This window comes from Aspergillus homomorphus (genome assembly GCF_003184865.1).
Source record: "Aspergillus homomorphus CBS 101889 unplaced genomic scaffold BO97scaffold_14, whole genome shotgun sequence".
Lineage (NCBI taxonomy): Eukaryota > Fungi > Ascomycota > Eurotiomycetes > Eurotiales > Aspergillaceae > Aspergillus > Aspergillus homomorphus.
The window spans coordinates 157,420-184,655 of record NW_020291900.1 but is presented as its reverse complement, the minus strand read 5'-3'; the positions used below and the strand labels follow the sequence as shown (position 1 = coordinate 184,655).

Here is a 27,236-nt window from a genome sequence, read left to right as displayed (position 1 = left end):
GCCATGGAAATTAATCTCAGCACCGAAAATCATCCGGTATAGAGGATGGTGTGGGCCTTCAATTCTTCGAAAGACATGGAAAGAGAGAGTTTGAGGTGATATGCGGAGTACTCCGCACTGAGACATTGTCCACCTCTGTGGGGCGTGCAATGACACCCGTCTTCCGCGCTTTTCCAGCCCCAATTCAATTGAGGATCCGGTAAAGCTTCGCAAAGCTTCTCAAGGCTCGGGCTTAGATCATAGGTAGAACAGACGAAGAACCAAATGTACTGCAAGTGTACAACTCATAACGTTCAATGCTGACCGGCTCGGACTCGACGAATAACTATGCTCCGGCAATACAGTTAGAAAGTTTTTGAGTATAGGTGCATGTCGCTTTTCCTGGAATAGGTGTTTACAGTCTGTGTAGAGTGGCTTTCCCGTCTGTCCAAATGAGCCTCTTCCATGTATCGAGGTGACTCATTCGCCGCTCGAGGTAGTCGTCAATTCTTTGCTGCCTAAAGTCCCGCTTGAAAGCATAATCCTCCACTGCCTGCAGTGAGCGGCTACCCTGTCATCTTACTATTAACTACAAAAACAAACCATTCTAATCATGCATACAATGAAATGCGAGGTCTATCGAGCCCTCGTGTTCAACCGAGTAAGGTGGATACCGAACTACTAGTATTTACTAGGTATGTACATACTGTACAGTACTGTAAGGCGCGCAGGCACCGCCGGCGTTCCGATCTGTCATCTCACAACCCCAAGGATCCCGAAAAAGCTTCGCAAAATTCTGTAAAGCTTGGCTCAGACCCGAGCTTACCGAAGGGGCCAATCATCCTGCCGGCAAAGAAATTCTGCCCCCCCCCCCCGTCTAATCGTCTAATGCATCGAGTCAGTCAATCGAAAATATCTGTAGTAAGCATTGGATATTTGGTTTCGTTCAATGTTGCTGCCTTAAGCACTGCTCATCAGGAGATCGAAGGGGCACCCCATTTCATTTCCCTATCCATTATGAACTTCAGATACAATTATGTCGTCTGGAATCGTGAATTCAAGGAGCTGAAAACGAGGCCTCTGCTAGATAGTACAGGTACATTTCTCACGCCTACCACAGGTCCATAGTCTCCACGCTTTATCAGGCCCTTGTCCGCGGGTGGTTGTCGATGTGCGAGGCTAGTCTTGCCTCACGGGGCCGATCACTCCTAGAGCTGTCAAGGATCACAAGTCTGCACTTGCTTTGGTCATTGACTTTGAGGTACTATAGGCACGACACCACTTACATTAAGCGATATATGGAAAGATGCCAGGAGAAAACTCTACATGTTGATATTACTTTAGTATCATGATCAAAGACTACTCCAACGATTGATAAGGTTTTCCTCAATCGAGATCTCGATTGAGAAAACCTCTGTCGCCCTTAGGCCTTGTTGAGTAGGAGAGGTTGTGTGCGTAAATTCCCAAGATACGTCTGGAATCTCATTGCGATCGTGTGTCTTTCCCGTATCTTGGTTAGTGGAAGCGAAATTCGAAGCCTGGGGTCAACCGGAAACTGGTAAGTAAATACCTACCTCGGTACGTACCTTACACTCTAAACCCTATCAAGCTTAGTGCTTGCTGCCAAGACAAACAAGCTCATTGATCGGTGGGTGTGTCCACTTTTGAACGCCTCAATTTTCTGCTTTCTGGCAATTTGTTACTTTGTGGCTTGGAGTGCGGCCGTTAGCTCACCGCGGAAATTGGATGCAAAAAGTTTGGGAGCCTACATCTGGAGTCGCGAATTGGTGGATCCGACACCGCTTAAACACAACTTACCAGAATTACTGTATACGAGCTGAAAAGGCAATCCTTTGTGCGGAGCCCACAATGCTAGCACGATTTTGATACGAGGAGAAGTACTTGAGAAGTAGCCTCAATGTTGCTGATTTGCTACATATGAGAAAGACCCGCTTGCCCTTCCAGGCATTGAGGCAAGGGGCTCGCTCGCGCACTAGATACTGTACTGTACATTCCGTGATCATCTGAGGTGGATCAAGGCAGTCACCAGGGTCAACAGCGTAAGCCATGTCGACACTGCTGCTGCCATATGAGATGGTCCCGCGTCGTTGGAGGATTTGAGCGGAGAAGCCGGACAGCTGACGTTAGGGTACACTCCACTCTCCGAAGGAGAACATGCCATCTCCGTGGCGGCTGCCATGATGCTGGATGCGGCCGAAGAATTGATTGTCGCCGAGCACGGGTTGGCAGTCACATTAGGACCCATGAAGCCGCATCCGTATTCGCCCCCAGTGACATTATATGCATAGGCGACTGTGGCGCCACACGTCTCGGAAGATGTGGCTGCCACGAGATCAGGGGCCTTCCCTGACTGGCGACTGACAGTGAAGGTGGTGGTATTGTTGGTTGTGATGAATTGAACACCTTGCTTTTCCGGATTGTCGGAGCAATTGTAAAGTTGCAGACTCCAGCTTAAGGTCCAGAAGCCTTCCGGATAATTGATAGTGTTGAAGAATCGAGTGACGAAGTGAGGTTCCGATGAAGTCTGGTTCCAATCGTCCAAAGCCAGCTCCAAGCCCCCGTCAGTGACGGAGCCCGGGGAAGTCTGATTATTGCCTTCCCACACGCTCCAGAAAATACTAGCTGCAGTAGTATAAGATAAAGCCGGATGCTGCAGCGCAAACACAATGGGCATCAGCGCCTGAGGGGTGTAGGTCATATTGCGCGGGGATATCAAGTCCACTTCAAAGATTCCCCCATCGGCAGCGGTAGCAGTGCCCATTGCCAGCACCGAGTTTGCCATCAGCGCATACCAAGCAAGAAAGCGAACGTGACTCATGCTTGAAGGTGCTTGAAGGTGCTTGAGGGTGCTTGAGGGTGCCTCAAGGTGTTGTTTGAAGGGGAGGTTGGAAGGTGAAAAAGGATTGAAGTTTCAATTGGAGGGCAATTTGGACTGCCTCAGCTGGTTGTCATTGTGGGAGGAGAACAACCTAAGGAAATAAATAATGAATGGTTTTTTCAGGGGGCCGATCGGAAGCCACGGGATGGTGTAGGAACTCTCACCCCATCTCTGTAGGCTGCGCCATTATTGCCCAATTACGGTCTGTGGGGTCTTTTCCATGCTGGACCCCTCTGTGATTCAGTCAGTGAATTAGTTAGTGAATTACTAGCGTGCCCTTACCCCGGATGGGGTTCTGTGTTGCCTCTAATTATTGTTTCTGTTATTACTGATCCGCAATAATCCCATCGCTCTTTTCACCTTTTCCTTTGCTGTTCATTCATCGGTCGCCATCAACGTGCCCATTCGGCTCCCCGCGAGTCCCGGGTATCAGGGCAGATCGGTCTTTTGTCCAGCCCGATGTGCCGCATCGGGGCCTAATCCTGGCAACCGGTCTCTATATCACAACTTCGAACAACTCGCCTCGTGCGAAGAGTCTCTTTTCTATTCCTTTTCATTCTCTGATCCTGTCGATGATCCCGACAGCTTTCATCGCATCTATACTTGTACCTCTTTCGGTCCTGATTGGGCGACGCTGCCGGTTAATACATCAAACCTTGCCTTGCAGTCGAAAGAAGCCCCAGCCCCCGTAAATGGCACATATCAGATTGGATCCTGGCCTTCCAGTGAGGGCCTATCAGTTTCACCTTCGCTCGCCACCCTCGTCAAGCAGTTCCGCCAATATCTGTCCAATGGATTCGGCGCCGTGAACCATCCAACCATAATCTTTGCCAGCTACGGCTCAACCTCGGTGGGCCTCTACGTCGGTCAAGGTCTGCAGAGTCAGGGTGTTGGTGATGTCGCGCTGGCATACCTGGAAAGGTCCATTGCAGGATCCAACGCTAGCCTTGGAGCGAGTGTGACCATGCAATTCCGCCAGCCGGGTCAGACTTCTCACCACATTTTCGGCCTTATGGCCACCGGCAACGGAACTTTTGCTGCTGTACAAGACGCGCTCACATCGTGGTCCAAGGCGGAATGTTTGGCATTCCCATCGGTCCAAAACGTCACGGGCAGAGTCCCCCTTGCGACGCCATTGTACTCTTTTTCCTCCAACGCTAGCAATATCAGCGTCAACCTCAACTCCAACTCCACCTATGCTTCTCCCGACTCGATATCCTCTGTTCGTCGGCGCAGGTCCCTCGCTCCTCGGACCACCTGCTCCACCGCTCAGGTCGTCTCTGGTGATACTTGTACTACGTTGGCGGAGAAATGTGGTATTACCCCGGCTCAATTCACCAAGTATAATTCCGAGTCAAAGGAGTGCTCTTCTCTGGTTGCAGGTGAGCACGTCTGCTGTTCGGCCGGTACGTTGCCCGACTTCGCTTCTAAACCGCAGTCCGATGGCACTGGTGCGACCTACACTGTCCAGCCGAATGACAGCTGTGTCACGATTGCCGCTGCGTACGGCCTCACGATCGATGACATCAACAATTTCAACACCGGTACTTGGGCATGGAATACCTGCTCGCGCCCCCTCTACGCCCATGAAGTTATTTGTCTGAGTGAAGGCAACCCACCCATGCCCGCGTCTGTCTCTAATGCAATTTGTGGGCCACAGGTCCCTGGCACCCCGACTCCGCCCAGTGGAACAAATGTCTCCCAGCTCAACGAGTGCCCTCTTAATGCGTGCTTGTGATGTATGTGGCCAAGTAAGTAGTTCCCTATTCCTCACTCGATGCCTCAATCTGTGCCTGTTACTGACAATGATTTCAGTGTGGTGTGACAGCCGAGTTCTGCACCAACACTGGCACGGGTGCTCCTGGAACGGCGGCGAAGGGCACCGAAGGCTGTATCTCAAACTGTGGCACTGAGATGGTGCGGAGTAGCCCTCCCGCCACCTACCGGAGCATTGGTTATTATGAGGGTTTCAACTTGCAGCGTCCCTGCCTGTATCAGGACGTCTCTCAGATTGACACTTCTGCCTACACCCACAATTACTTTTCCTTTGGCGTGCTATCCTCCTCCTATATGGTCCAGATTCCCCACAAGACCACGCTGTTCGAGTTCACCCGGTTCAAACAGATCCGGGGCGCCAAACGCATTCTGTCAATCGGTGGCTGGGCATTTTCCACCGACCCGAGCACGTACATGATCTTCCGTGAGGGCGTCACGGCCGCCAATCGTCTGACCATGGCCACCAACATCGCCAACTTCATCAAAGAGCACGATCTCGATGGAGTCAATATCGACTGGGAGTACCCGGGGGTAAGAACATGCACCGCCCTCACCCTTTCACCTACCGCTGTGTTCCAGTGGCTAATCAACCTTCCGTTCTTTTTCTATTCCAGGCACCGGATATTCCAGGCATTCCTCCTGCGAGTCCTGATGACGGTGACAACTATCACGCTTTCCTTGCTATCTTGCGGAATCTTCTTCACGACCGGGAGGTTACGATTGCGGCGCCGTCATCCTATTGGTACGTCAAGGGCTTCCCCATCAAGAAAATGGCTCCGCTTCTGGACTACATCATCTATATGACCTACGATCTGCACGGACAGTGGGATGCTCACAGCGATTGGTCTCAGCTTGGCTGTCCGACGGGCAATTGCTTGCGCTCGGACGTGAACCTGACGGAAACCATCAGTGCTCTGGTCATGATCACCAAAGCCGGGGCCGTGTACTCAAAGTCCCGGGTACATCGCCAATGCCGAAATCGAGGCCATCCTCGCCGACCGAAGCCGGGTCACCCAGAGTTACATCGACATTGCTAGTGACTCTAATATCCTGGTGTACGACGACACGCAATGGGTCGGCTGGATGAGTGACGGCATCAAGGCTTCCCGACGATCACTCTACAAGGGCCTTGCCATGGGGGGAACCACCGATTGGGCGACCGACCTGCAAAAGGACAATCCTCCCCCTTACCCGGCCAAGAGCTGGGCCGGGGTCATCGACGACGTCGTCCTGGACAAAGACCCCTATGTCGAGGGGAACCGGACCGGCAACTGGACCTCCTTGACGTGCTCGGACCCGGCCATGCAAGACGTTCTGTACATGCCGTGCGCCCAGCGCTGGTCGGAGCTGGACGCCTCCGATGCGTGGTCCGATGCCATCGGCATCTGGGAGAATATCGATAAGCAAAAGCTGACTGGTTCGAATGACGAGAAGAAATTCTCCTACTCCCTCATGAATACTTTCCATGTCGGCGAATCGACCAACTGTGGCTTGGTCGCGCCAGGAGGCTCTTGTTCCGACTCCTACCCGTGTTCCGTTTTTGAAGGCTTCGGCAGCGGGGGTTCGGGTCCCGCGGCGATGGTGATCTATGAATCTCTCACAGTCATCAACTCGGTAAGCAGACGAAATCAATGAATGAATGAATGAATGAATGTGGCTGCTGACGAATTTTCCCCGCAATCCAGATGTACTCCCAATTCTTCGATGCCATCAGCGTAGCTGCTGGAACGTACATCGACAACCAGCTCCAGGACTTTGAAAGCACCTTCGCACCGGTGCCTCCGGCTCCCAGCGACGAGTGGCTGGTGATCTTGACCAACCTCCTAGGTCTCGGTCTCACTGCGGTGGCTGCACCGTACTTCGACGGAGGTAAATCACCTGGACAGACATTTCGAGTGTCTCCCCTCCTCACCCCCCAACCCAATTCTGACGATTCCATAGTTTTTGAAAGTCTACCGGCGCTGAGCTCAGTTCTGGGCGAAGCTGGCGCCGACACCGCCAAAGACATCAGCAATGCCGCGGTTGCCTTTGGGGCCGCAATTGCGTCCGCCGCCATTCCAGAAGGTGAACAGTAAGTGACCTCAATCGAACGGAGAGAAGGGCGAGGGAAGGACCGTGGCTGACCAGACCCCTGTGTGGACACAGAGGCCATTGGACCGCACATTCGCAGGAGAGTTTCACCGCCACCCTGGGGTCGGTGGTCTCCGGATGGGCGAACGTGACGCAGAACCAACTCTGGAATCTGTTCAACGGATCTGAGACGTCGATCGCGCTTCTGACGCGAATGATCGCCAATGGAGATCTCATTGAGGGCAGCAGCGCTGCCCCCTCGGTCAAACCCAGCACGACCCCGGAAACCACCACGCAGAGCGAGAGCTCCATCGACAAGGCGTTCTTCGGCTTCGCGATCCCGTCGGTGTGGGCCGTCTCCGGCGCCGCCGCCTTCGTCGTGGACTCGGGCTATCCCTGCAGCGCGCAGAACCCACTGTCCGACTACATGACGGCGGCCACGCAAGAGGCGACCTACTCGTGCTACAACGACAAGCTCTACTATCTGGTGCGTGCCGACGGGAAGTGGAGCGGCTGCCCCGCGGAGAAGAAGCTGGGCAAGCGGATGGATTGCCCGGACTGCGGCACCTCCGAGTGCGGCGAGGACGCGACCTACTTCACGGCGCCCCCGGCCTGAGCAGCCTCGGCGGGGGGGCCTGGGGTGGCATCACCCTGGACGACCTCATCAAGGGCTCCGTCCGCACCTACGCCGCCAACGGCAACGTCAACGGCGGGCCCGTCGCCAACCCGCTGGACCCGGACACGCTGCAGGACCTCTCCAACCAAGACATCACCACCCCCGGCTACATCCGCCTCCCCGTGTGCAGCCCGCAGGTCGCCTGGGCCTCGTGGTCCAACCCGTCGCAGTCCAACGCCAGCGCCCCGAACTACCCGTGCAACCCGCTGCAGGGCGTGACCAAGTGCAGCGGCTACACCTACGTGGACCAGACCACCCCGGCCTCCCCGCTGGTGTCCGACTGCAAAACCATCATCCATAACATCCAGGGCACCGGCGGCCACTGGACGACGGGGATCGACCGCCAACGCGCAATTGCCACGTACGGCTCGTGCAAGTTCGGCGTCCAGAATGTTGGGGTCACTGGCGACGTCACCTACTACACGGGAAGTCAGGATATTGTGACCATCATCACCGAGGCCATCGCCAAGTACGAGTGGGAGGGCCGTGTCGGGGCGAAAGGCTATATGGAGTGCGACGGTGACGCAGGCCACCAGAAGGTCAAGTGAGGCCTGTATTAGTATCACATCATGTATAACCGGATATTAGCTCCCAGTTGGCTTTGTCAACTGAGTGTCCAACTACTGGCGGCTTACCCCCGTCAGGCAGACTAGGTGCTCTTTTGAGTGCACGATGGCTCGAAGCTAGGAGAGGTGCCAGGTCATGGCCTACAGTGGGGAATATGCACGGGATGAGTTCCTGTCACACTGCAGCTCGCTTCCTTACTGGACGCAGCCAATTGACGCCCCGAACTGGCTAGCGCAGCCAAGGCTCTGTTTGACCGTTTGGCACTCCTTATAACCGGGGAACTCCAGGCTGTTTTTCCGCTGATTTCCTGCCCAACACCCACCTTGCAGTTGATAATGTTTGGCCGGGACGAGTCACCTGGTAGTACTAATCATGTGACCATGCCTCTTTTGTTGCAGCTGCTATTGACTGGCATTTGGCCTTCATGCTACGATAACGTCCTACTTGAAAGATTTCAACAAATCGTCATCCTCTAACAACCCTTGCCTATATTTCCGAGCGACGGTTATGCGATACAATAAAATCCCTCTGACCGAAGACGCCGCGCTCCCTTCCCCTTCTCCCAACAACCACCTCTTGCAGCCTCCGTCTGGCCAGATCATTCGACCAAAACCCTCAGCTTCTGCGCCCACGTATCCCTCGGCCGCGGCAGCCTCTTTGCCTTGAGAATCTCCTGCAGCTCCAATGTTAAATCCACCTCAGGGGGGTCCCACGGATTGCGGTAAAAGACCACGCGATACCTGCAGTACAGTAGTTGCCAAGGTGCGGGCTGGCAGGGGTGGTAGGTATAGCAGTTCAGGCTGGCAGGTCTCAATAGCAGTTCTCTTGATTCTTAACTAGCTACTCGGGTCAGGCTATTCTTAGGTTTATAGACAAGACATAGCTCGAGGAGCTACAACAGGGTCAGGGATGAGTCGGGAGGTTAGGCAGGTTGTGCGTCACGTGCGGGGCGGTCAGGGTCAGCCGTATGTTTGGGTAGACGGGGTAGGCAGGGTAAGTGTAAGGACTAATATCCTTACAACCTTCGCGATAAGCTTATCGCGAAGGAACATCAACTACCCCTGCGAGAATAGGATGAGAGATCACGTGAGAGACTAGGCGAGTGGCCGCGAACACCACACAAGTAGCAGCTACCCGCGAGAATGGGAAACCAGCGATAACATCTTAAGGCAATACAATACTATCTTGACTCCCGCGAGAGATATTCGCTCATCACGCTATTTCACTCCTCAGTCCTTAGTATAAAACTATATTAGCTGTGAGAAAATAAGTATAATTTAGCAAAATTATACCCTGAATAACTAAAGAGAAGTAAATAAAATTAAAGTCAAGACAGTAATAATATTTTATTTACTAGAGTAAAAAAGAAACAGGTAAGTACTAATATATAACAGAAGGGATTCGCTGGTGGTTATCTACCTAACTACTAATCTCCCGGCGTGTGGCTTAATATGTACGGCTGAATAGACGGGAAGCCCTGTTTTCTACACCCTGTGGTTGTATGTGCTAGACATAATTATAAGATATACTATATTGAACGACAAGTGAGACCACATGCCGAGAGATCTCAATCCTTCCTCCGGCAATCCCATTTGTGTAAGCGCATGTAGTAGCATCTCACAACTCTCTATCCTCCTCAGCTCATCTGACACCCGGTGGCGTTCGCTGCAGCTGAAGAAGGTCGGACCAAGAGCGATGTGGACAAGCTTCGCAGCTGAAAGACTCACCGTACATAGATATAAATAGTTCAGCTTGGCGAATTGGAATGAGTGTATCATGCGGGACAAAAGGTCTGGACCCCGGCTGCGCGGATAAACCCGCAATTCTTCAGCTTACATGCTTCCACATTCCGGGATGTTTGTATGGGTTATCAGCTGAAGCTGTATAAAGTCGGGCATATCTTCCTGTGCTGATTGTCTTCGGCGTAGTTAAAAATTCCATGAACCCGTGCAACATGGATCCCAGAGTCCCCAATCTCTCGTTTGACCTTGTTATCGTTGGAGCTGGTGTAGCAGGTAGCCTCCTTATAACCAGGGTCTATAATATATACTGATCAAGTCAACCCAGGCTGCGTCCTCGCAAGCCGCATCTCGCATGCTCGACCCGACCTTCGCATTCTTCTAATTGAAGCGGGTGTCGACAAAGATGACCGCGTGCTCCCCGCCCTGGGGCTTGCGGGAGGCTTCGATTCGAGTATCGAGTGGAACTACCGCTCGGTGCCACAGCCACGGGGCTTCGGAGGCGACGTTGTCAACCTCACGTCGGGCAAGATCGTGGGCGGGGGCTCTGCGGTAAATTATCAGGCCTTCACGCGGGGACCGGCTGTTGATTAGTACATCCACCCTTCTATTTTTTCTGTGCTCTGGGACTGCTCAGGTATTAATGACGTATAGTGACCAGTGGGCCGATCTAGTCCAAGACCAGCGTTGGTCCTGGAGCAGTCTTCTGCCGTACTTCAAGAAGTCCGAGACGTGGTATCCTTCGGCCGAGTTGAAGGAGAAGGGTCTCATTACGGCAGATGTCCATGGCTATGATGGCCCAATCAAGGTTTGCTGGGTCATTCAGTTGCCACGATGACTCGGTAGCACTAACCTCTTACTCTAGGTCAGCCATGCGACTAACAGTGGCAAGCCGCGCAATTACCCCCTGCGGGAAAAGACTCGACGGTTCCATGAGCTGCGCGGGTGCAAGCAAGCCGTGGATATCAACGATGGGCAACCGGGTGGATACGCAGAGGGGTTCAACTCCACCTACGATGGACTGAGAAGCTATGCTGCCGGGTATGTGCTCGGAGAGAGTGTCACGCTGTGGACGCATGCGTTCGTGGAAAGGGTGATTATCAGCGGGACCACCGCGAAAGGGGTGATCGCGACGCGTCTGGTAGGCGATAAGAAAGAACACTTCCTAGTCGAAGCGACGAAGGAGGTCATCCTGTCCGCAGGAGCTCAGAGCTCGCCCAAGATCCTTCTCCTGAGGTTGGCCACACCACTTCCATTCCCCTGATATTGAACGGCCATACTGAAAGCTCTTCAGTGGCGTTGGCCCTGCAGCCGACCTGGCGCAGCACAGCATCAGCCCCGTTGTTGAACTCCCCGTGGGACACAATTACGCCGACCATCCAGCCATCTTCACCTACTGGTCCATCGACCTTCCGAACGCCGTCCTCGGTGACGGAGAGATGCAGAGTCCCAACCTCGACTGGACCGCCGGTCTGCCCTACGACTGGATCTCGTTTGCGCCCGCTGATCAGAAAACCCGCGCGCTGGCGAAGCAGGTCCTCGACCCAGCCAGGTACAAACGATACTCCGCCGAGGGCAAGCTCCAAGTCGAGGCGTTCGTCGTGTAAGCTTGTCCTGTCGTCGTGAATCAGCTCACACCACCACCGTTACTCATAGAGTCCCAGATACACATCCATCGACACATGTATTAGGAACCCCCCAGCACCAGGATGGCCCGCCAAGGGCGTCTTCACCATCGCCCACATCCTCGTGGACCCAGTCTCCCGTGGAACTGTCTCCCTGCGGTCAGGCAATCCAGCTGATTCCCCTACCCTGAACCCAGAGCTACTCGCGTCCCCTGTTGACCGATCGGCGCTGTATGAGTGTGTTCGGGATTGCGCCCGCGCGATTCAAGATGTGGAGGGTCTTGACGCGGTGGAATGGGGAGTCGACGACTCTCTTCGGGGTGACTGGTCCGATGAGGCGATAGACAATCGGGCACGGAGAATGGGTTCAGGCACTGTCTTCCATCCGTCAGGAACCTGTTCCATGGGGCAGGTGGTGGATGGCGACTGTCGGGTGTTAGGGATCGATGGGCTGCGCGTGGTGGACGCGGGCGTGATTCCCATACCTCTGGCGGCGCATTATCAGGCCCCCATGTACGCCATCGCGGAGCAGGTAGGCATTGAACCCGGTTGCTGGAAGTTTCGCTAATCAGGTTCAGGCTGCTGATATCATTTTAAGTGGTTTGTGACTATCTTTGCGTGTACCGGATTGAATTAACCGTCGGTAGTAAATACGGATGGGATTGCATTATTGTGAAGTGTTAAATGGAGAATGAAGATAGCAAATTCAACACATAGAAGCGTGGAGAGCATCCAGTGTGGTATAGTAGTAGCAGTTGGGTCAGTTGGGTAGGTGTGGTATGTCGGAGCCGAGGAGGGCGAAGAATGAAAAAGAAAAAGAAACGACCGAGACGTGACTCGAACACGCAACCACTGCCACATCCTCAACCGGAAGGCAGCGCGCTACCATTGCGCCACCCGGCCATTACTGATTGTCTTATTTACTGCTAGTAATCATATACCACCATCTGGCACCATGCTTCTCTGAATTTTCCTCAACATACATCAGCCATGCACTGTGATCTGGACGCTCCCATGACACTTCTATATGTTATTGACTACCTCTTATCTACCTACAGCTTTTCTATACGCTCTAGAAGGATTTTCGAGTACTTATTGGGTGATGCGGCTACACGAGTAGACACTTAGTGTCATGTGGTGCACTCTTCCAACGGAAATATATTCTCCTCAACAATCACACCACAATTTTCCCACCTACGCACATTCAGCGAACAGCCACCACCGATGACGACGGTGGCTGTCTCCGAATGGGATTCCAAGATTAAACGGCCCAGCCAAGAAGAGCAAAGCGAATGCCAAATCCTCGACCCGAGTAACCAGCGCGGTGCAACCCCAGTGGAGACGGTCTCTCTCCGGATTCCCCAGAAACAGTGGGGAAATCTCCATATCAGGCAACAATCGTCACTCTCGCGAATTTCTCTTCACGATTTCTCCCGACCCGATTTGACCGTAGCCAACGGTGCTTCACTCTGCACATTTTCTTCGGCTTGTTTGCCGACGGGGTCCACTGCATAAATTCCTCCGACCTTGGCTGGGGACGGCAATGACGGTTGCTGTGGTGGGCGAGGAAACTCTTCCGAGTTGTCTTTCGTTTTAGTGGTACTCTTTCACCCGGAAAAGGACTCCTCACGAGCAAACTACCATATCTCCAATCCGTACGATGACATGTGAGCGGTAGTTGGAGCCTCACTGCTCCAACACCATCGACCCATGTCGGCAATGCCTTGCCCCAGGCGACAGTTCGGGCGCGAGACCCATCAGTCTATAAAACGGACGACAACCCCCGTGTCGATACTCAGGGCCAAGGGTCAGTCTCGATCAAACCATGCCGCATTTATATCTCGGCGCACTCGGCGTCCTTGCGACGTCCCTGTCCCTAGGACAGGCTCGCCCAACTTGGTCCCTGGGAAACGGATTTGAGCTCGCGTGGCAGTCCGACCTACACCAGGTTTCCATCCTCCAAGGCAACCAGACCGTCCTCAGCACTGTACCCGGTCGGGGCTTCCTCAGTGCCAGCTCCGGCAAAGATCACATCGTGGAGTCGAGTGGTAACTTCAAGATCACCAATGTCGACCAGGGTCGCTGCCAGGGCCAGAACATTACCGATGTCACGCGGTCAACTCGCCAAGATAGTGTGGGCAAGGAGGTGATCGTTCAAGGTTACCTCTTGAACTGCAGCCACCAGGACATCGCCTATTCGAGCAGCTTTTGGGTGCCCACCAACCTTACGGACCGGGTCGCTTTCGAGGTGAACGTGGATGCAGGCCGCAGTGGGAGCGCGCCGTTGGAGAGACTCTATCTCACCTTCGCCTCGCACGCCTCGGAGGACTTCTACGGTCTGGGCGCCCAGGCCTCTTTTGCATCGATGAAGAACCAAACGATCCCGATCTTCTCGCGCGAACAGGGTGTTGGCCGCGGAGATCAGCCGTACACAGCCATTGAGGACTCGCAGAGTTTCTTCAGCGGCGGCGATCGCTACACGACTTATACTTCCATCCCCCAGTACATCAGCTCCGACGGTCATGTCTTCTACTTGCTGGAGGACGACACCGCGTATGCAGCCTTTGACTTCCGTGACCCAGACAGCGTCACTGTCCGGTACGACGCTCTCACCGTGCATGGACACTTTATGAAGGCCGACAACATGCTGGACGGAATCACCATGCTCACCAACTACACGGGCCGAATGCCCTCTTTGCCCGAGTGGGTGGACCAAGGTGCCGTCCTCGGCATCCAGGGCGGACAGGACAAGGTGAACCGCATCGTCAAGGAAGGACTTGAGCACGACTGCCCCGTCGCGGCAGTCTGGCTGCAAGACTGGTAAGGTGTCCGAACCACACACTACCAAAGCACCACTAACAATGGCCCCAGGTCCGGAACGCACCTCCAATCCGCCCCCTACGGACACATCAATATCTCGCGCCTCTGGTGGAACTGGGAACCCGACACCAGTCTCTATCCGACCTGGAGCGAGTTCGTGCAGGACCTGCGCACCGAGCAAGGTGTTCGCACACTGGCATACGTCAACCCGTTCCTGGCCAACGTCAGCAGTAAGTCCGACGGCTACAAGCGCAACCTCTTCCTCGAGGCCACGCAGAACCACTACACAGTGCAGAACGCCACGACCAACACGACGGCCATCATCTCCAGCGGCAAGGGCATCGACGCCGGCATTCTCGACCTTACCAACGCCGCCACCCGCACCTGGTTCGCCTCGGTGCTGCGCAACCAAGTCTGGAGCGCCAACATCTCCGGCTGCATGTGGGACTTTGGCGAGTACACGCCCATCACATCCGACACAAAACTAGCCAACACAACTGGCGACGCCTTCTTCTACCACAATAGCTACCCGCGAGACTGGGCGGCCTTCCAGCGCTCCGTCGCGTCGACCACCCCGCTCGCCTCGGAGATGGTGACCTTCCACCGCAGCGCCTCGATGGGCGCCAACCGACACATGAACCTGTTCTGGGCGGGCGACCAAGCCGTGGCGTGGACGGTCAACGACGGGATCAAGTCCGCGGTGACGATCATGGGCCAGATGGGCATTTCGGGTTACGCACACAGCCACTCAGACATCGGCGGATACACGACCATCTTCGAGCCGCCGACCGCCAACAGCACGCCGTCCGGCGCGATCCCGCGCTCGCCCGAGCTGCTCGGCCGCTGGGGCGAGCTCGCCGCCGTCAGCAGCGCCTTCTTCCGCTCCCACGAGGGTAACGTCCCCGAGGTCAACACCCAGTTCTACAGCAACAGCACTACCTACCGCTACTTCGCGTACAACGCGCGCCTGTTCAAGAGTCTCGGCCCCTATCGTCGCAGCGTGTTGACGAACGAAAGCGAGACCAAGGGCTGGCCGCTGCTGCGCATGCCCGTGCTGTATCACCCCGAGGATGTGCGTGCCCGCCGCATCAGTTACGAGAGCTTCTTCCTGGGCCGCGATCTGTATGTTGCCCCCGTGCTGGACGAGGGACGTCACGAGGTTGAGGTGTATTTGCCTGGCTTGGATCGGAGCCGCACTTACACGCATGTTTGGTCTGGGATGAGCTATCGGGCCGGCCAGACGGTGAAAGTGCCGGCGCCGTTGGGTAAGCCCGCGGTGTTTGTGGTGGACGGTGCCCGCAGCAAGGAGTTGGATGTGTTTTGGGAGTTTGTGCGGAAGGAGAATGGGACAGTGTTGCACGTTTGATTGATGTGAGAGATGGAGCCGGTTACGCACTTGTCTTTATGGAATGAGAGCGGAGGTGTAAGATAGACTTAGCCGGATTGTGGTTTAGCACTTACGAATGGACTCAATGATGGTTATGCCCCAGCTTTGCAATGGGATATTTGAGGCGTACTGTCGCTTCTGGGAGGATAGGTAACCCAGATAGTAGCCGCATTAATTACTTGGACAAAGATAGAGCGACATGTCCTTGCACGTCTATTTCTTCAGTCACCATGGTACCCAAGCAGAGACTAATGATCGAATCTGTGCACTTTAGCCTATTATCGACAGTTTCCGCTTGGCAGCCATTCGGCTGAAATTCTGCAGGATGAATATGCGGGGACAGCTGCAGCGTCCGCTTGGCATTGCAAACGCGTATAGATATCACGCCCGCTCTGAAAGGTAACCACATCCACCCCCTGTCGCAAACCCCCCTGAGAAAAGCCCTCAACCCACCCGCACCGCAACGGCCACACGCATGACAAATCGGCTCGTATCCACCTCGGCCAACTGGGCAGCGAGCTTGACAGTCTCCGCCTCAACCAGCCGCTTCACAGCGTCCAACGCATCACTACCCTCGCTCCCATCCTCCAAAACCAATCGCCCCCCAACCGGATCCCACACCCACACCGGGCCCCCGGCTACAGCCTCGAGCACCCACTGCTCCCGCTCTGTCCGGGGCACCAACCCCCCACCCAGCACCAGAAACACCTCCTCCGTCCGATAGAACTCGAACATCACGGCCGTCACCGTCCCGCGTTGTCCCTCCCGCATCGTCAGCCCGGCCACCGGCAGCGCCAGCCGACTCATCTTCGGTGCGGGCCGACTGATCTGCTTATCGGCGAGATCGGGCTGGAAGCACCGGTCCCAAGGTTCAGCGAGGAAGTCGTCGAGGTGGGTGGGGGCGATGTACAGGGCGTCGTGGAGGGGGTCGATGGCGCGGGTGAACTTTGGTATCTTGCTGTTGTTGTTGTTGTCGTTGTCGGTGCCCTTGCTGGTGCTGGTGTTGATATGGTTGTTGTGACCGTGATCGTGATGACCATCCCGACAGCCACCCTCCCGGACATTGTAGCTGTACCCCCACTCCCTCAGCAAAGGGAGAACCAGCCCCCGCGCTTCGCGGCTCACGGTTATTAGCGGGACACACACGACCACCGGGTCGAGGCGGTCGTGGTGGAACTCGAAGGAGATGTTTTCGTCATCGTCGGGATCGTAGTCTGGGTCTGACGGGGTGACATATCGCGGGTCCCAGTAACCGCGGCCGGGACGGTAGAAGCAGAATTGAGGGCGGGAGAAGTCGTTGATCAGGGATAGTAGGGCCAGACGCCAGATTTGATTACGGAGTTCACCGGGGAGCAGGGGGAAGAGGGAGAATGATCTTTCGGAAACGTTTGGGGGGTGGTTGGGTTGCATCGTGGGGTTTAGTGCTGTGTTGGTTTTCCTGTTCTGAGACGTACGAGGGATATTGAGATAGGTGAGGGAATGAGAGGAAGAGAGACGATATTGAGAGAAGAAATTTGGAAAAAGAACGAGAAAGTAAGGAGGAAGGGAGAGAGGGAGAGAGTTGTCGTCGATGGCCCCCACTAAAGTAAGTCCACGCTAAGAATCCGCCCCTTTAAGCCGTCTTGGCCCCCCAGCCCTATTGCCCTACCAAAAGCTTCGTGAACCCTGAGACCCTGGTTCAATGTCCCTGCATGCAGTCAGCACTACAATCCACTATCTCTAGGCAACCAGAAACTCGACCACTGACACACATCAACTTCCACACGCTACCCACAATACCAAAACAAACGAGCTCCGCAAAGCACTCCGAATTGACTCGAGCCAGTCCAGCTCAATGGGGCGGTTGGTTTGACGTTGCTTACAGCTGACACAGCTAGAGAATAATCGCGCACTAAGCACGAGCACAAGCCCAAACCCAAGCTCAAGCACCTTTGCAAGAGAGTCAATCCGTGCTACAATACACCACAGTCAGATCATATGCTTCCAACCAACATGGCCCCCAAAGCTGCGTCCGCGAAACTCCGAAGCAGCACCCAGCACCCATGAGAGAAAAAGTATAAGAATGCTTAAGAGTAACACCTCAAACAGCAAGAACAGAACAACAACACGCAGTTCCTCATCAGATCAATCCAAACTAATTCAATCAGCTCTTTGAGTCTCCAAACGGTTTTATTACCATTCTCTTTTCAACCTAAACCAACCAAGTCCAATCGAAACCACTCAGCAAAATGCAGAACCTCAAGCTCATCCTCCTCGCCGCCTTCTTCTTGCTGAGCGAGGCCTTCGCCATCCGTATCTCCTACTGGGCCTATGACAAGACCGGCGGCCTGGAGAGGAAGGGCAAATATGAGCAGAAGAACGGCGGCGAGATCCCCGATGACAAGGAAAACTACCTCATCCAGAACATTGGCACTTGGTCCAACCATGCCTACACTGCCGAGAAGACTGTACGCAACATCATTGTGGTGAAGGCGGTTGACAAGACCCAGACCAAGAGCGGCGCCACCCGCTTGAACCAGGTGGCCGAGAGTCTGGTCCGCCAGCATATTCCCAAGGAGAAGAAGACCGAGGAGAAGCACGAGGGGAAGCACGAGGGGAAGCACGATGGGAAGCACGATGGGAAGCACGAGGGGCAGAAGACTGAGGGAAAGAAGCACTGAAGGAGGGGAAGGAGCACGGCATTCGGGGGAGAGACTTCGGAATAAATTCGGTTCTTGGACCCGTTTGAGCGGGTTGAGAGGTAGAGGGGGTATTCATTGTTTTGGGGCAAGGAGAGAGGGATTGAGGAGATGAGTGTGTGCAGGTGTGGAGGATGGTGGTGTCGAAGGTGATGTTGAGTGATGGCGCTGAGGGAAGGGAGACGAGGGTATGGGGAGCAGAAGCATTGAAAACTTGTACCTCGTAGCTTGAATCACTATCCAAGCTGGATGTAATTATTGTTCGTTTCACACAGGCAGGAATATACTACGACTACAGGTACTATACATTGTCCGTTGTGCATCTCTCCAGTAACCTTGACTAAGACTCGAAAGTGACATACATCGGACTCTAACTTACATAAAGAAAACTACACTATAGTTGATGATCCTCACGGTTTTAAAATCGAAGGCTTGAAAAGCTGCAGTCAAACCTGAATTCAATCTAACTAAGCCATAACTGTGTACAAAGAGCCTGGAGGAAGGAGGGATAAACCAAGCAAGACCACAATAGCAGTAGCATAGCTCAGGGCAAGCCCTCAGGCATCAACATACACCCCGTTATCAATCTCCTGAGCAACAGGCACATACCTCCAATCACTCCAATACGAAGGGGTAGTTCCGCGTCGCCCATTACTCGTCGTATACACCCCCAGAAGCGTCCCTGCAGAAGAGTTAGCTCATATAGCTTCAATATGCACCACAATGATACTCACCCGTAAACTGCCCACTCCCACCACTGACAATCTGCGCACTCGCTTTACCCAGTACGCGCTCACTCCGAGGCACTCCTGCCAACGCCGCAGACAACACAAAGCTAGAATCATCCGACGTGGTAATGCGGAGCACAATCGACCGTCCGCGCCACGCAGCCGGCATCGCTTCAACCACCGTCTCAGGAACCGCGAGACCAGACCGTCCGGACGCCTCAACGCGGAACCGGAAGTGCGTAGACAGCTTCCCCGCGGCATCACGCAACCGCACAATCCCGAGATCGATATGCTGATCCTGCGTCAGAAACACCGACACCCCCGCCTCCTCCCCCTCAGCCGCCGGCTCGAACCGTACAGTAGCCGAGTATTCGAAGAGGGTGCTCGTTTGCACCCGTCCGAGAAACGCCAACCCATCCCTTCCCGGCACGAACGAGGCATTGCCCGTTAGGTTCGCCCATGACGGCGCGACGCGCAGCGTGTGCGGATGGCCCGGGGGCGAGACCGTGAAGAAAGACCGCTGTTGTGGTCGCCACGTCTGGAAGGTTCGGGGCAGTGATGTCCCCGGCGCGAAGTCCACTTTCTCGCCGTCGGTTGCAAAGGGCCCTGTACCTTGAATCTGTCGGGTTTGTTTGGGTAGGGGTCCGCTCATCGATCCCCGCACCGGCGTAAGCTCAGGCCAAGCACCGTGATCCCATCGGCCGGGCGTGAGGATCGTCTCGCGACCCATGGGGTACGTCTCCCACGCTGGCCCGGAGCGCGTCGCCAGCGCGACAGACCACCAGTTGCCGGCTTGGTCTTGGAAGAGGTCCGCGTGCCCCACGGTTTGGAAGTAGTTAGTGGTGTTCTTGTTCGTGAGGATCGGGTTGCCGACGTAGGACTCGTACGGGCCTGCGATGCTGGTGCTGCGGGCAATGGAGACGGCGTGGCTGGTACCCGTGCCCCCTTCGGCGATGAGGAGGTAGTACAGCCCGTCTTTCCTGTAGATGTGCGGGCCCTCGGGCCAGACGTTCTCAGTGCCGTTCCAGAGGTACGTCCACGAGGTGGCGGACCAGCTCGAGACGTCCACGGGAGACTGGAAGATAAGCGGCGTGGTGGAGTGGTTATATCCCGCTATGGTGAGATACAGCTGGCCGTCGTTGTCGTCGTCCCAGAAGAGGTCCGGGTCATAGCCGGACAGGGTGGTCGTGATGGTTATGGGGTCGCTCCATGCGAAGTCCGCGTAGGGGTTGGTGGTGGTGAAGACGAGGAATTCGCTTCCGCTTCCGATAGCTGAGGAAATCAGAGCTGTAGTGAGATACAGTGTGCCCTCGTGGAAGCGTAGGGTTGAGGCGTAAATGCCCTCTGATTGTCCCGTGGCGTTGAGCAGCAACGGGGCCTGAGCGGGACGCGACAGGGCATGGCTGACGAGCTTCCAGTTGATCAGGTCCTTGCTGGCGTAGATAGGAATCCCCGGGAAGGCCAGAAATGTCGAAGTCGTGCAAAAGAAGGTATCATCCCATTCAGGGATGAAGGTACAGCTTGGGTCTGAATGCCATCCTGGTATTATCGGGTTATTGTAGTTGGTGTGACCAAGCGCGGGGATAAGGTGAAATAGCAACACCGTTGCCAAATAAAAGAGGCGCTGCATTATCGTAGTCTGCAGTGACTTGCTCTGTTAATCTTTGGAGTATGCAGGGTGTAGGATGTAGTAGCCAGTTAAGTATTCTGTGTGTGCTGCAAGTGAGGAGACTTTGGGGCGCATTTAGCCGGAGCACAAGCACACCGGCAGGATTCCGACAGACAATTAAATTAATTCTGGCAATCCTGGAGGATCATTTAGGCTCAATTACAGAAGAAACCATGTGTTGCTTGAATTTAAGACCAACCTTTTCCCACCGAATCTTTTCTGATAACCTCCACATCCAACATACTATACATACCCGTATCTCATTATGAATAACTCATAAACCTGAATGATTAAACATTAAAATATTGCACCAGACACACCCAAAGATATGAGAAAGCCAAGCTGATCGAACACCGAAGCTGGAAGATTGAACACCAATGTAGTAAATCCAAGACCTTTCTCACAGCCTAGCTTTCGTCCCCGATACAGCTTCTCGAAGAAAGTCTCCAATACCACCCTCCATCATCCACGCCTCACCGGCCAGCCCCTGCTGATTCACCGGCAATTGTTCGGTCCAGCTCATCAATCTTTCATAAACATTACCGTCACGACAGCCCAGCGCGCTACAGAGACCTGCATCCGTGAAGTCCCAGGCATCTGTCAAAGCGACAATGTCTGGCAAGAGCTCCCCCAAAAGCTCATCGATGCGTGCACGCATCTGCACGAACTGAGTCGTGTCCAACATCTGGTCCTCGGCAAAGGGAATCGAATTGAATGTGGGACCGGGACTGGTGATCGTGGTCAGTGCGAACAGCTCCACGAGGCGTGAGAGAACGGGGAGAAGGCTGGGCTGTGCTCTGCCGATGGCTGACACGCGTCGCTGCATCGATTGCAGCACGAAGTATTCTGCATAGGCATGGGCAGCGGGGAGCAGGCGCGTTAGTGATGCGTTCCATGCTTGGTCGGGGGCGGACGTGCGGGTTTTTTCGGCGTGGAACTGATACGCTGCGGCCAAGAGTCGGTGGAAATGATGTCGGAATATGCCCAACAAGGTTGCGGGCTCCAGGAGCTGACTGCTGTTCAACAACAGGCGTGGCGGAGCCTGCTCCCCATCAGCCTGAAGCCATTGCTCGTACCCCACAAAAGCATCCATCATGTCTGGATCCACCGGCTCATCAGCCTTGACGGCCTTAATCTGCTTGAACAAGTAGCGCAGGAGCTGCTGCCACATGACATAGTTCTCGCCCTCAAAGGTCGCTGCTGCGCATGCGGTGGCCACCATCTCCGGTAGCCCCGATATCACAAGGTAGCCATGCCCTCCGCACATCTTGCGCGCTTCCTCTGCTCCCGCAGCGACAGCCTGCGTCGCCCAGGCCTTCAATCCAGCACTGGCGGCATGGATGAAGGGCAATCTGCGGGAATGGCCCAGTATCTTCTCTTGCTGATACTCCGCGAACCGGTCATCGAACTCCTTTGAAGACAGCAGGACAGCATACGCTTGAGACACTAGAGTCAACAGACGTTGATGCTGCGACTTGTATGCCAGAATGGAGACCTCGGGCGCTGCTGGCGAAGCGAAGGGAGGCGCGCCCTGCTCGCGCACCACTGCGTATCGTGTGGCAACCGTCAGCGGTTGGGCCAGCCCAAACGCTGCCCAGTGAATGACCACGCGTCGGACTTCCAGCATCGTCGCATAACTCTGTTGAGCGAAGCCCGGGGACCCCTTCTCCTCATCCCGCACATACGACCCATCGGCGAGGACCCGCGCATGCGCCGCCAGCAGACTACTGCGCGACACGCGCAGCCCCTTGAATCGGGCGTACCCATTACACGTTCCGTTGTACGCCATCTTGAGGCCCAAGTCCCCCAGCACCACCCCCTGAACGGGAGTCGAGTCGGCCAAGTGGCGAATTTGCACCACAAACCAATGCACGCCGTGATCCACCCGGCCCACCACCAGCCGCGCGGCGACTACGGCATGTGAGCAGCTCAGTCCCAGCCCCCCCGGCCAGAACTTCGTCGCTGTCACCGTCGGCGAGTCAAGGATGAACTCCTGCGTGGCGCCGTCGAAGGTCGCTGTCGTCTCCAGCCCTCGCACGTGGCTACCGTGGCCCAGCTCCGTTTGCGCGTAGCACCCGTTGATCTCCATGCGGTCGATCCGGGGCAGCCAGTACTGTTTTTGTTCGGCGGTGCCCTGCAGATTAATTGTGCGGCGGAACATGAGGAAGTTCAGGCCGAACGGGGTGGCGTTGGTCAGTTGGCTGCGCTCGGTGAGGTTCGTGAAGTGCTGGTGGCGGTGGCGCAGCATGTCGGTGACGATGGCCTGGCCGCGCCGCATCCCTTCCAGGTACTGTTCTCTACGGTCGAGCCCACTGTAGATGTGAGGGAGCTGCATGGTGTCGGTGAGCCCTAGGGCAGATTCCACGCGCGCGAAAGCTGCCCGGCGCGAAGCGACGTTCTCTTCCCTAATTCCCATATTAGACATAAACTCTAAAGGTGCAGTCGTAGGGCGCAGGATTGTTTTGGCGGAGCTACTTACCCATCGTGAATGATGCATGTCAAGAGCGTAGAGTCGAATGTAGCTGCGTGTCGGGCCTGGTCCATCAGGGCCATCTGCTGATTGAGAGCCATCGTGTTTACTCAAGACAGAATAAGCCGGTCAAGACCATTAGTTTGCTTGACGTCGCATTCTTATAAGTCAGCGAGCACATGGCGTGATATCCACATATATAGGCCGCAACTCAGCGGCAAAGCATGCGGCGAGCCCAGGAATGATAAACTTTTCACTGGTGGTGTAGTGATTGGATCGCCTGCACCAGCATAGGTGCTGAGCCGAGGCTATTTCGTCGACACTTGGTCCAAAGCAGCATAGCTGAAATGCAAGGGGTGATCGGCTATCAGACTTTTCGATACCAAGACTCGATCCCATGATGTTGGAGTCGTAGTCGGTCCCACCCGCTTCTGGCCCACTTGCTGACGAGTTCAAGCCCTCGGTTAGGGCATGTGTCAGATGTTGGAATATTTTAAGGGGTAAGGTGAAGAAAAGACTGACATGCGAGGAGTGAGGAGCAACAGAACAGAACTAAAAAAGGTGGAACAGTTCAAGTGTATGTGTCTTTCAATTTTAGATTGGTCGAACAGGTCATTATGTACTAATTTGGCTTTGGCCATTGATAACTAGGTTATTAACTAGAAATCTGTAAGCTGCCTAGCTTTTTTCCAGTTCTTCTACTTAGTGTGGGTCGAAGGATTTTGCCTACTGCATGAGCACCGTGCCAATCTAGTCGGGCTTCATTATAGAAGAAAAAGCCAGACAGCACCAGATTGCTAAAATTAATAGTCTCAATATCTTGTTCTCTCATAGTTCAAAACCGATTTCATCAGTCATTGTGTGCCTGGCTTCTATACACTCAGATGCATTCCCTAATTTACTGTAGCTTTTCTAATCATTTTTCTTTCTTGTTCGGTAGATTTCCGAGAGTCTTCATATTACCTCTCCCAAAGAGAAGATTGAAACTAGTCAAACCAGGGACCTCTTATAGGACCCGCGCCTCCTACTTTTTGTCCGACTCTTTCTTGAAGAGACTGTGAAAACTGAGCAGAGCATCCTTGTATAGAGGATCCAGGTGGTCGAACTCCACCTGGCCCTCGTACTCAAAGGGAAGCGGCTCATGGTCAACAGGCGACTCGGTGAACATTCGGATGCGGTAGTTGCCGAGATTGATGATCTCTGAACTATTATTCTCCAATAGAGCCTGCTTGCGCATAGTACAGTCACACTGGCAGTGACACCTCACAGCGGTCTGGCTCGGTCTCTCGAGCTTGTGAATCCCAAGCCTACCCATCGCCAAGAGACTCCGCGGTCTGCGAGTCTCACACTCACAGAGACATCGGCACATCACCACGGCGCCAAGGGACTCGCTGGGAGCCCGCTGGCGCTTCTCCTTCAATTTGTCCCATTCCGTTTGAACCGCCTCAATTGCACCGTCCCAGTCGATGGTAAAGCTTTCACGTTCGGTGGAACGGAGCTCGATAATCGATTGGTCGATCTTTCCAAGATCAACGAGGAGGATCACGTTGATCCTGGGAAGCTGAGCGGTATGAGGCATATTGAACGCCTCTGCAAAAACTTGAGAGGTGGAATGATAGCAGCACCAACTATGTCTTCTGGCTCTGGTGAAGAAACGAGACAAAGTATAGCCAAGGTCGCCGGGCGTGAAGAAGGCCTTTCTTGGGAGTTGATGGTCCTTTTATGGACATATCTTTCTCAAATTGATGACAAGAAGCCTTTTTGACTAGCAGAGATTCAGGAAATCCCCTGTATCCCAACAGAGAATACAACAAAGATCAATACAGAAAACATCGCAATCACCAAAGCGCTTCGGTTAGCTCGTCAAGTTGAACAAAAGAACCGGGTGAGAATTTCCTGGTAGTTACACATTTGACATCTTACCTTTGTTTAACACCTGGGAAACATCCATGCAGAAAAGAAGCCCTTCTTTTCATGCCCGAGAGCTGTATGTGGCCTTAACAGTAGTTAACCTTAAGCTAGTGCTCTGTGATGATAGCAACCTTATACACTATGCCCTTTTGGCCACCCCTTTGCGCAGGGCTCTACCTCATACACAACGATCACCCAAATGGTAGCAACGAGCTCAAACTCGACTTCCGCATCTAAAGGAAGACTTGCAACACCAACGCACGTGCGGCACTACAGCTACCAAGAGTCAGTACATGGTTCTATGACAACCAGAGCGATGATGCTGGGTGAATACAACTGACCGGCTTAACATCATAAGCGCCAAAGACCTTCGCATACCCTTCATTCACCTTGGCGTAGTGGGCCATACTCGAGACGAAGATGGTGACCTTGACCACCTTGCTCAAGTCGCTCCCACCGGCAATGAGCACCTGTTTCAGGTTCCGTAATGATTGGACCTTGTTACAGCGTGTCTTAGATAGGTACCTATGCATTCTGAGGACGATACTCACGGTCCTGTCCACTACATCGCCGGCGACGAAGGCTCCGGTTCTCGGGTCGATGCCCAGACTGCCAGAGCAATAGAGCATGCCGTGGAGATGATGCCCTGCGACATGAGAGGGCTCGGAGCGGGAGCCTCCTGGCTGAGTACGGCAATCGTGGTAGAGGACATTATAAAGAGACGAGGTATCGAATGACCAAACTGTGTAAATTCTCACCCTGGATCTGTCGCTCGTATAAATGAACACATTTATTTAGGAACTGGGGACTGTAGTGACCTGAAACGAGTTTCCGGTTCCGCGTGCCGGACGCATTGATGGGGGGCAGGTCATCCCGAACAAGGGCAAGCCAGCCCTATCCATGCGAGACAGGAACTTGCGAAAGGCCTGTGATTATTCTGACTCCCCCGGCGAAAACTTAGATGAGTCGAGCTATCCATCGACTCTCCTAGAGTTTTTGTCATTCTAGCATTCGACGCTTTCGTGATTACGTTCTACTCAAATTGATATCGATGTTGAATGAAAATGACATCCACATCACTGTTCCAGAGGTCCACAGGCATCGCATGGTTTCTGACGAGGAAAAGCACTCTCCAGACTGGGATATGCGAAGGTCATAATCAGCGCTGGTACTATTCTTTCTTTGTCGCATCGAATGGATATTTGAAGCCGAGTACAGCCCATCGGAGAGCCCATCCGAGCTGAGCCGTACGGGGTTCAAACCCGACTCCGACCTCGGCAATGTGCTCTCGATGGAGGGAGTTACCATGAGCACATGAGGGAAGTCTTTTCAAGTAGCAGGTAGATAGCAAGTGGAGTAGATGACTGCAGAGCCGTAGCAAAGGTGAAAGAAATGTTGTTAATCAAGTGGCATCCCATGGGCTAGCAATTTCGGAAAGGCATGGCGAGACTTTTCCCGGATGTCTCGCTGTCAGCTTCATCTTCTGCATTAGCGGGGTATGCGGCTTGACTTCTTCCTCTCGATACTCAGTTAGTCTCATGATATAAGTTGTCACTGGCAAGTGCACTTGACTTCATTCACAAAAAAGGTCCGGAGTATGATCCTTCGCCCACCTCGTCACTCAACTCTGATCGTCTTCTCTCAACGGACCGTATCCTCACCATGATAAAAAGTAGAGTATTAGTCGTAGGCACAGGGGGTGTTGGCACCATGTTGCTCCATGCGGTGGAACAAGGTACTAGTAGCCTGGCCGAAGTAACAGCTGTAATGCGATCGAACTATAATGCCGCCGTGCAAAACGGAATCGACATCCACTCCGTGAAATGGGCCAGGCCAAGGGCTGGAGGCCAACAGCCATCAAAAAGACCGTCCCACATCAGACCTGCTTGGTAATACTTAAGCACATACGACCACAGGGTGTGGAAAATAGGGCTTCCCGTCCGCTCAGCCGTACTCAAGCCACACGCCGGGAGGTTAGTAGTTGGGTGGGTGACCACCAGCGAATCCCTTCTGTTGTATGTTTTTGCTTTTTATGTTCATTCAGCATTCAGTTTGTACCACTGAGGTAGTATAAGGATAGGTAGGATTCTAGATCAATGCCACGGCGGACTGAATACAGTGTTCGTTCAACTTATCCACGAACTTTTCAACCATTTAAGTGGCACCACACCCCCCTTCTACATCCTCGCCACGACGAAAAATATTTTATAAATCCCTCCGACCGTGGCGGAGATCATTGCTG

General features: G+C 54.1%; 12 protein-coding genes and 1 non-coding gene across 13 annotated transcripts; 5 read left to right on the top strand and 8 right to left on the bottom strand.

The window, feature by feature from the left end:
• Nucleotides 1-1,999: 1,999 nt before the first annotated feature.
• On the bottom strand, nt 2,000-2,938 carry BO97DRAFT_469865 (uncharacterized protein; the record flags this gene model as incomplete). The annotated part of the gene is made up of 1 exon (XM_025699882.1): nt 2,000-2,938. Exon 1 carries the CDS (start codon nt 2,816-2,818, stop codon nt 2,000-2,002), a length of 819 nt encoding a protein of 272 aa, XP_025552265.1. The 5' UTR covers nt 2,819-2,938.
• Nucleotides 2,939-3,098: 160 nt separating this feature from the next.
• BO97DRAFT_469864 (glycoside hydrolase family 18 protein) lies at nt 3,099-7,948 on the top strand (the record flags this gene model as incomplete). Its single annotated transcript, XM_025699881.1, has 9 exons — nt 3,099-3,121; nt 3,299-4,574; nt 4,694-5,185; nt 5,269-5,541; nt 5,588-6,235; nt 6,340-6,523; nt 6,596-6,725; nt 6,800-7,215; nt 7,308-7,948. 9 exons carry the CDS (start codon nt 3,099-3,101, stop codon nt 7,946-7,948), a joined length of 4,083 nt encoding a protein of 1,360 aa, XP_025552264.1.
• Nucleotides 7,949-8,284: 336 nt separating this feature from the next.
• BO97DRAFT_405013 (uncharacterized protein) lies at nt 8,285-9,068 on the top strand. The gene has a single exon (XM_025695086.1). It carries the CDS (start codon nt 8,475-8,477, stop codon nt 8,631-8,633), a length of 159 nt encoding a protein of 52 aa, XP_025552263.1. The 5' UTR covers nt 8,285-8,474; the 3' UTR covers nt 8,634-9,068.
• Nucleotides 9,069-9,921: 853 nt separating this feature from the next.
• On the top strand, nt 9,922-12,098 carry BO97DRAFT_388854 (GMC family oxidoreductase; the record flags this gene model as incomplete). Its single annotated transcript, XM_025693675.1, has 6 exons — nt 9,922-9,982; nt 10,035-10,299; nt 10,361-10,514; nt 10,572-10,942; nt 11,001-11,309; nt 11,398-12,098. 6 exons carry the CDS (start codon nt 9,922-9,924, stop codon nt 11,897-11,899), a joined length of 1,662 nt encoding a protein of 553 aa, XP_025552262.1. The 3' UTR covers nt 11,900-12,098.
• BO97DRAFT_43848 (uncharacterized protein) lies at nt 11,933-12,374 on the bottom strand. Its single transcript, XM_025697915.1, has one exon. The coding sequence runs from the start codon at nt 12,190-12,192 to the stop codon at nt 11,965-11,967; it is 228 nt and encodes a 75-aa protein (XP_025552261.1). The 5' UTR covers nt 12,193-12,374; the 3' UTR covers nt 11,933-11,964.
• BO97DRAFT_t120 lies at nt 12,154-12,234 on the bottom strand. The gene has a single exon. It is a non-coding gene; the product is annotated as a tRNA-Arg (tRNA).
• A 782-nt stretch (nt 12,375-13,156) lies between the features above and the next one.
• BO97DRAFT_423808 (alpha-glucosidase) lies at nt 13,157-15,517 on the top strand (the record flags this gene model as incomplete). The annotated part of the gene is made up of 2 exons (XM_025696925.1): nt 13,157-14,151; nt 14,203-15,517. 2 exons carry the CDS (start codon nt 13,157-13,159, stop codon nt 15,515-15,517), a joined length of 2,310 nt encoding a protein of 769 aa, XP_025552260.1.
• An 810-nt stretch (nt 15,518-16,327) lies between these two features.
• BO97DRAFT_367259 (uncharacterized protein) lies at nt 16,328-17,055 on the bottom strand (the record flags this gene model as incomplete). The annotated part of the gene is made up of 2 exons (XM_025692647.1): nt 16,620-17,055; nt 16,328-16,529 (listed from the first exon to the last, which is right to left on the bottom strand). Coding segments are annotated over exons 1-2 (531 nt in total), but the record flags the coding sequence as incomplete, so codon positions are not given.
• Nucleotides 17,056-17,766: 711 nt separating this feature from the next.
• On the top strand, nt 17,767-18,198 carry BO97DRAFT_413567 (uncharacterized protein; the record flags this gene model as incomplete). The annotated part of the gene is made up of 1 exon (XM_025696299.1): nt 17,767-18,198. One exon carries the CDS (start codon nt 17,767-17,769, stop codon nt 18,196-18,198), a length of 432 nt encoding a protein of 143 aa, XP_025552258.1.
• A 575-nt stretch (nt 18,199-18,773) lies between these two features.
• On the bottom strand, nt 18,774-20,662 carry BO97DRAFT_450470 (uncharacterized protein; the record flags this gene model as incomplete). Its single annotated transcript, XM_025698925.1, has 2 exons — nt 18,951-20,662; nt 18,774-18,898 (listed from the first exon to the last, which is right to left on the bottom strand). The coding sequence occupies exons 1-2, from the start codon at nt 20,572-20,574 to the stop codon at nt 18,774-18,776; spliced, it is 1,749 nt and encodes a 582-aa protein (XP_025552257.1). The 5' UTR covers nt 20,575-20,662.
• A 384-nt stretch (nt 20,663-21,046) lies between these two features.
• Nucleotides 21,047-23,184, bottom strand: BO97DRAFT_367256 (acyl-CoA oxidase; the record flags this gene model as incomplete). Its single annotated transcript, XM_025692646.1, has 2 exons — nt 21,047-23,018; nt 23,093-23,184. Coding segments are annotated over 2 exons (2,064 nt in total), but the record flags the coding sequence as incomplete, so codon positions are not given.
• A 923-nt stretch (nt 23,185-24,107) lies between these two features.
• BO97DRAFT_423803 (uncharacterized protein) lies at nt 24,108-24,662 on the bottom strand (the record flags this gene model as incomplete). Its single annotated transcript, XM_025696924.1, has 1 exon — nt 24,108-24,662. One exon carries the CDS (start codon nt 24,660-24,662, stop codon nt 24,108-24,110), a length of 555 nt encoding a protein of 184 aa, XP_025552255.1.
• A 464-nt stretch (nt 24,663-25,126) lies between these two features.
• BO97DRAFT_423802 (YjgF-like protein) lies at nt 25,127-25,623 on the bottom strand (the record flags this gene model as incomplete). The annotated part of the gene is made up of 3 exons (XM_025696923.1): nt 25,127-25,264; nt 25,336-25,491; nt 25,546-25,623. The coding sequence occupies 3 exons, from the start codon at nt 25,621-25,623 to the stop codon at nt 25,127-25,129; spliced, it is 372 nt and encodes a 123-aa protein (XP_025552254.1).
• Nucleotides 25,624-27,236: the final 1,613 nt, after the last annotated feature.

Bases quoted from the DNA above. Each gene is read 5' to 3' on its own strand.
- BO97DRAFT_43848 (XM_025697915.1), bottom strand. From the start codon at position 12,192: ATGTGGCAGTGGTTGCGTGTTCGAGTCACGTCTCGGTCGTTTCTTTTT.
- BO97DRAFT_405013 (XM_025695086.1), top strand. From the start codon at position 8,475: ATGCGATACAATAAAATCCCTCTGACCGAAGACGCCGCGCTCCCTTCC.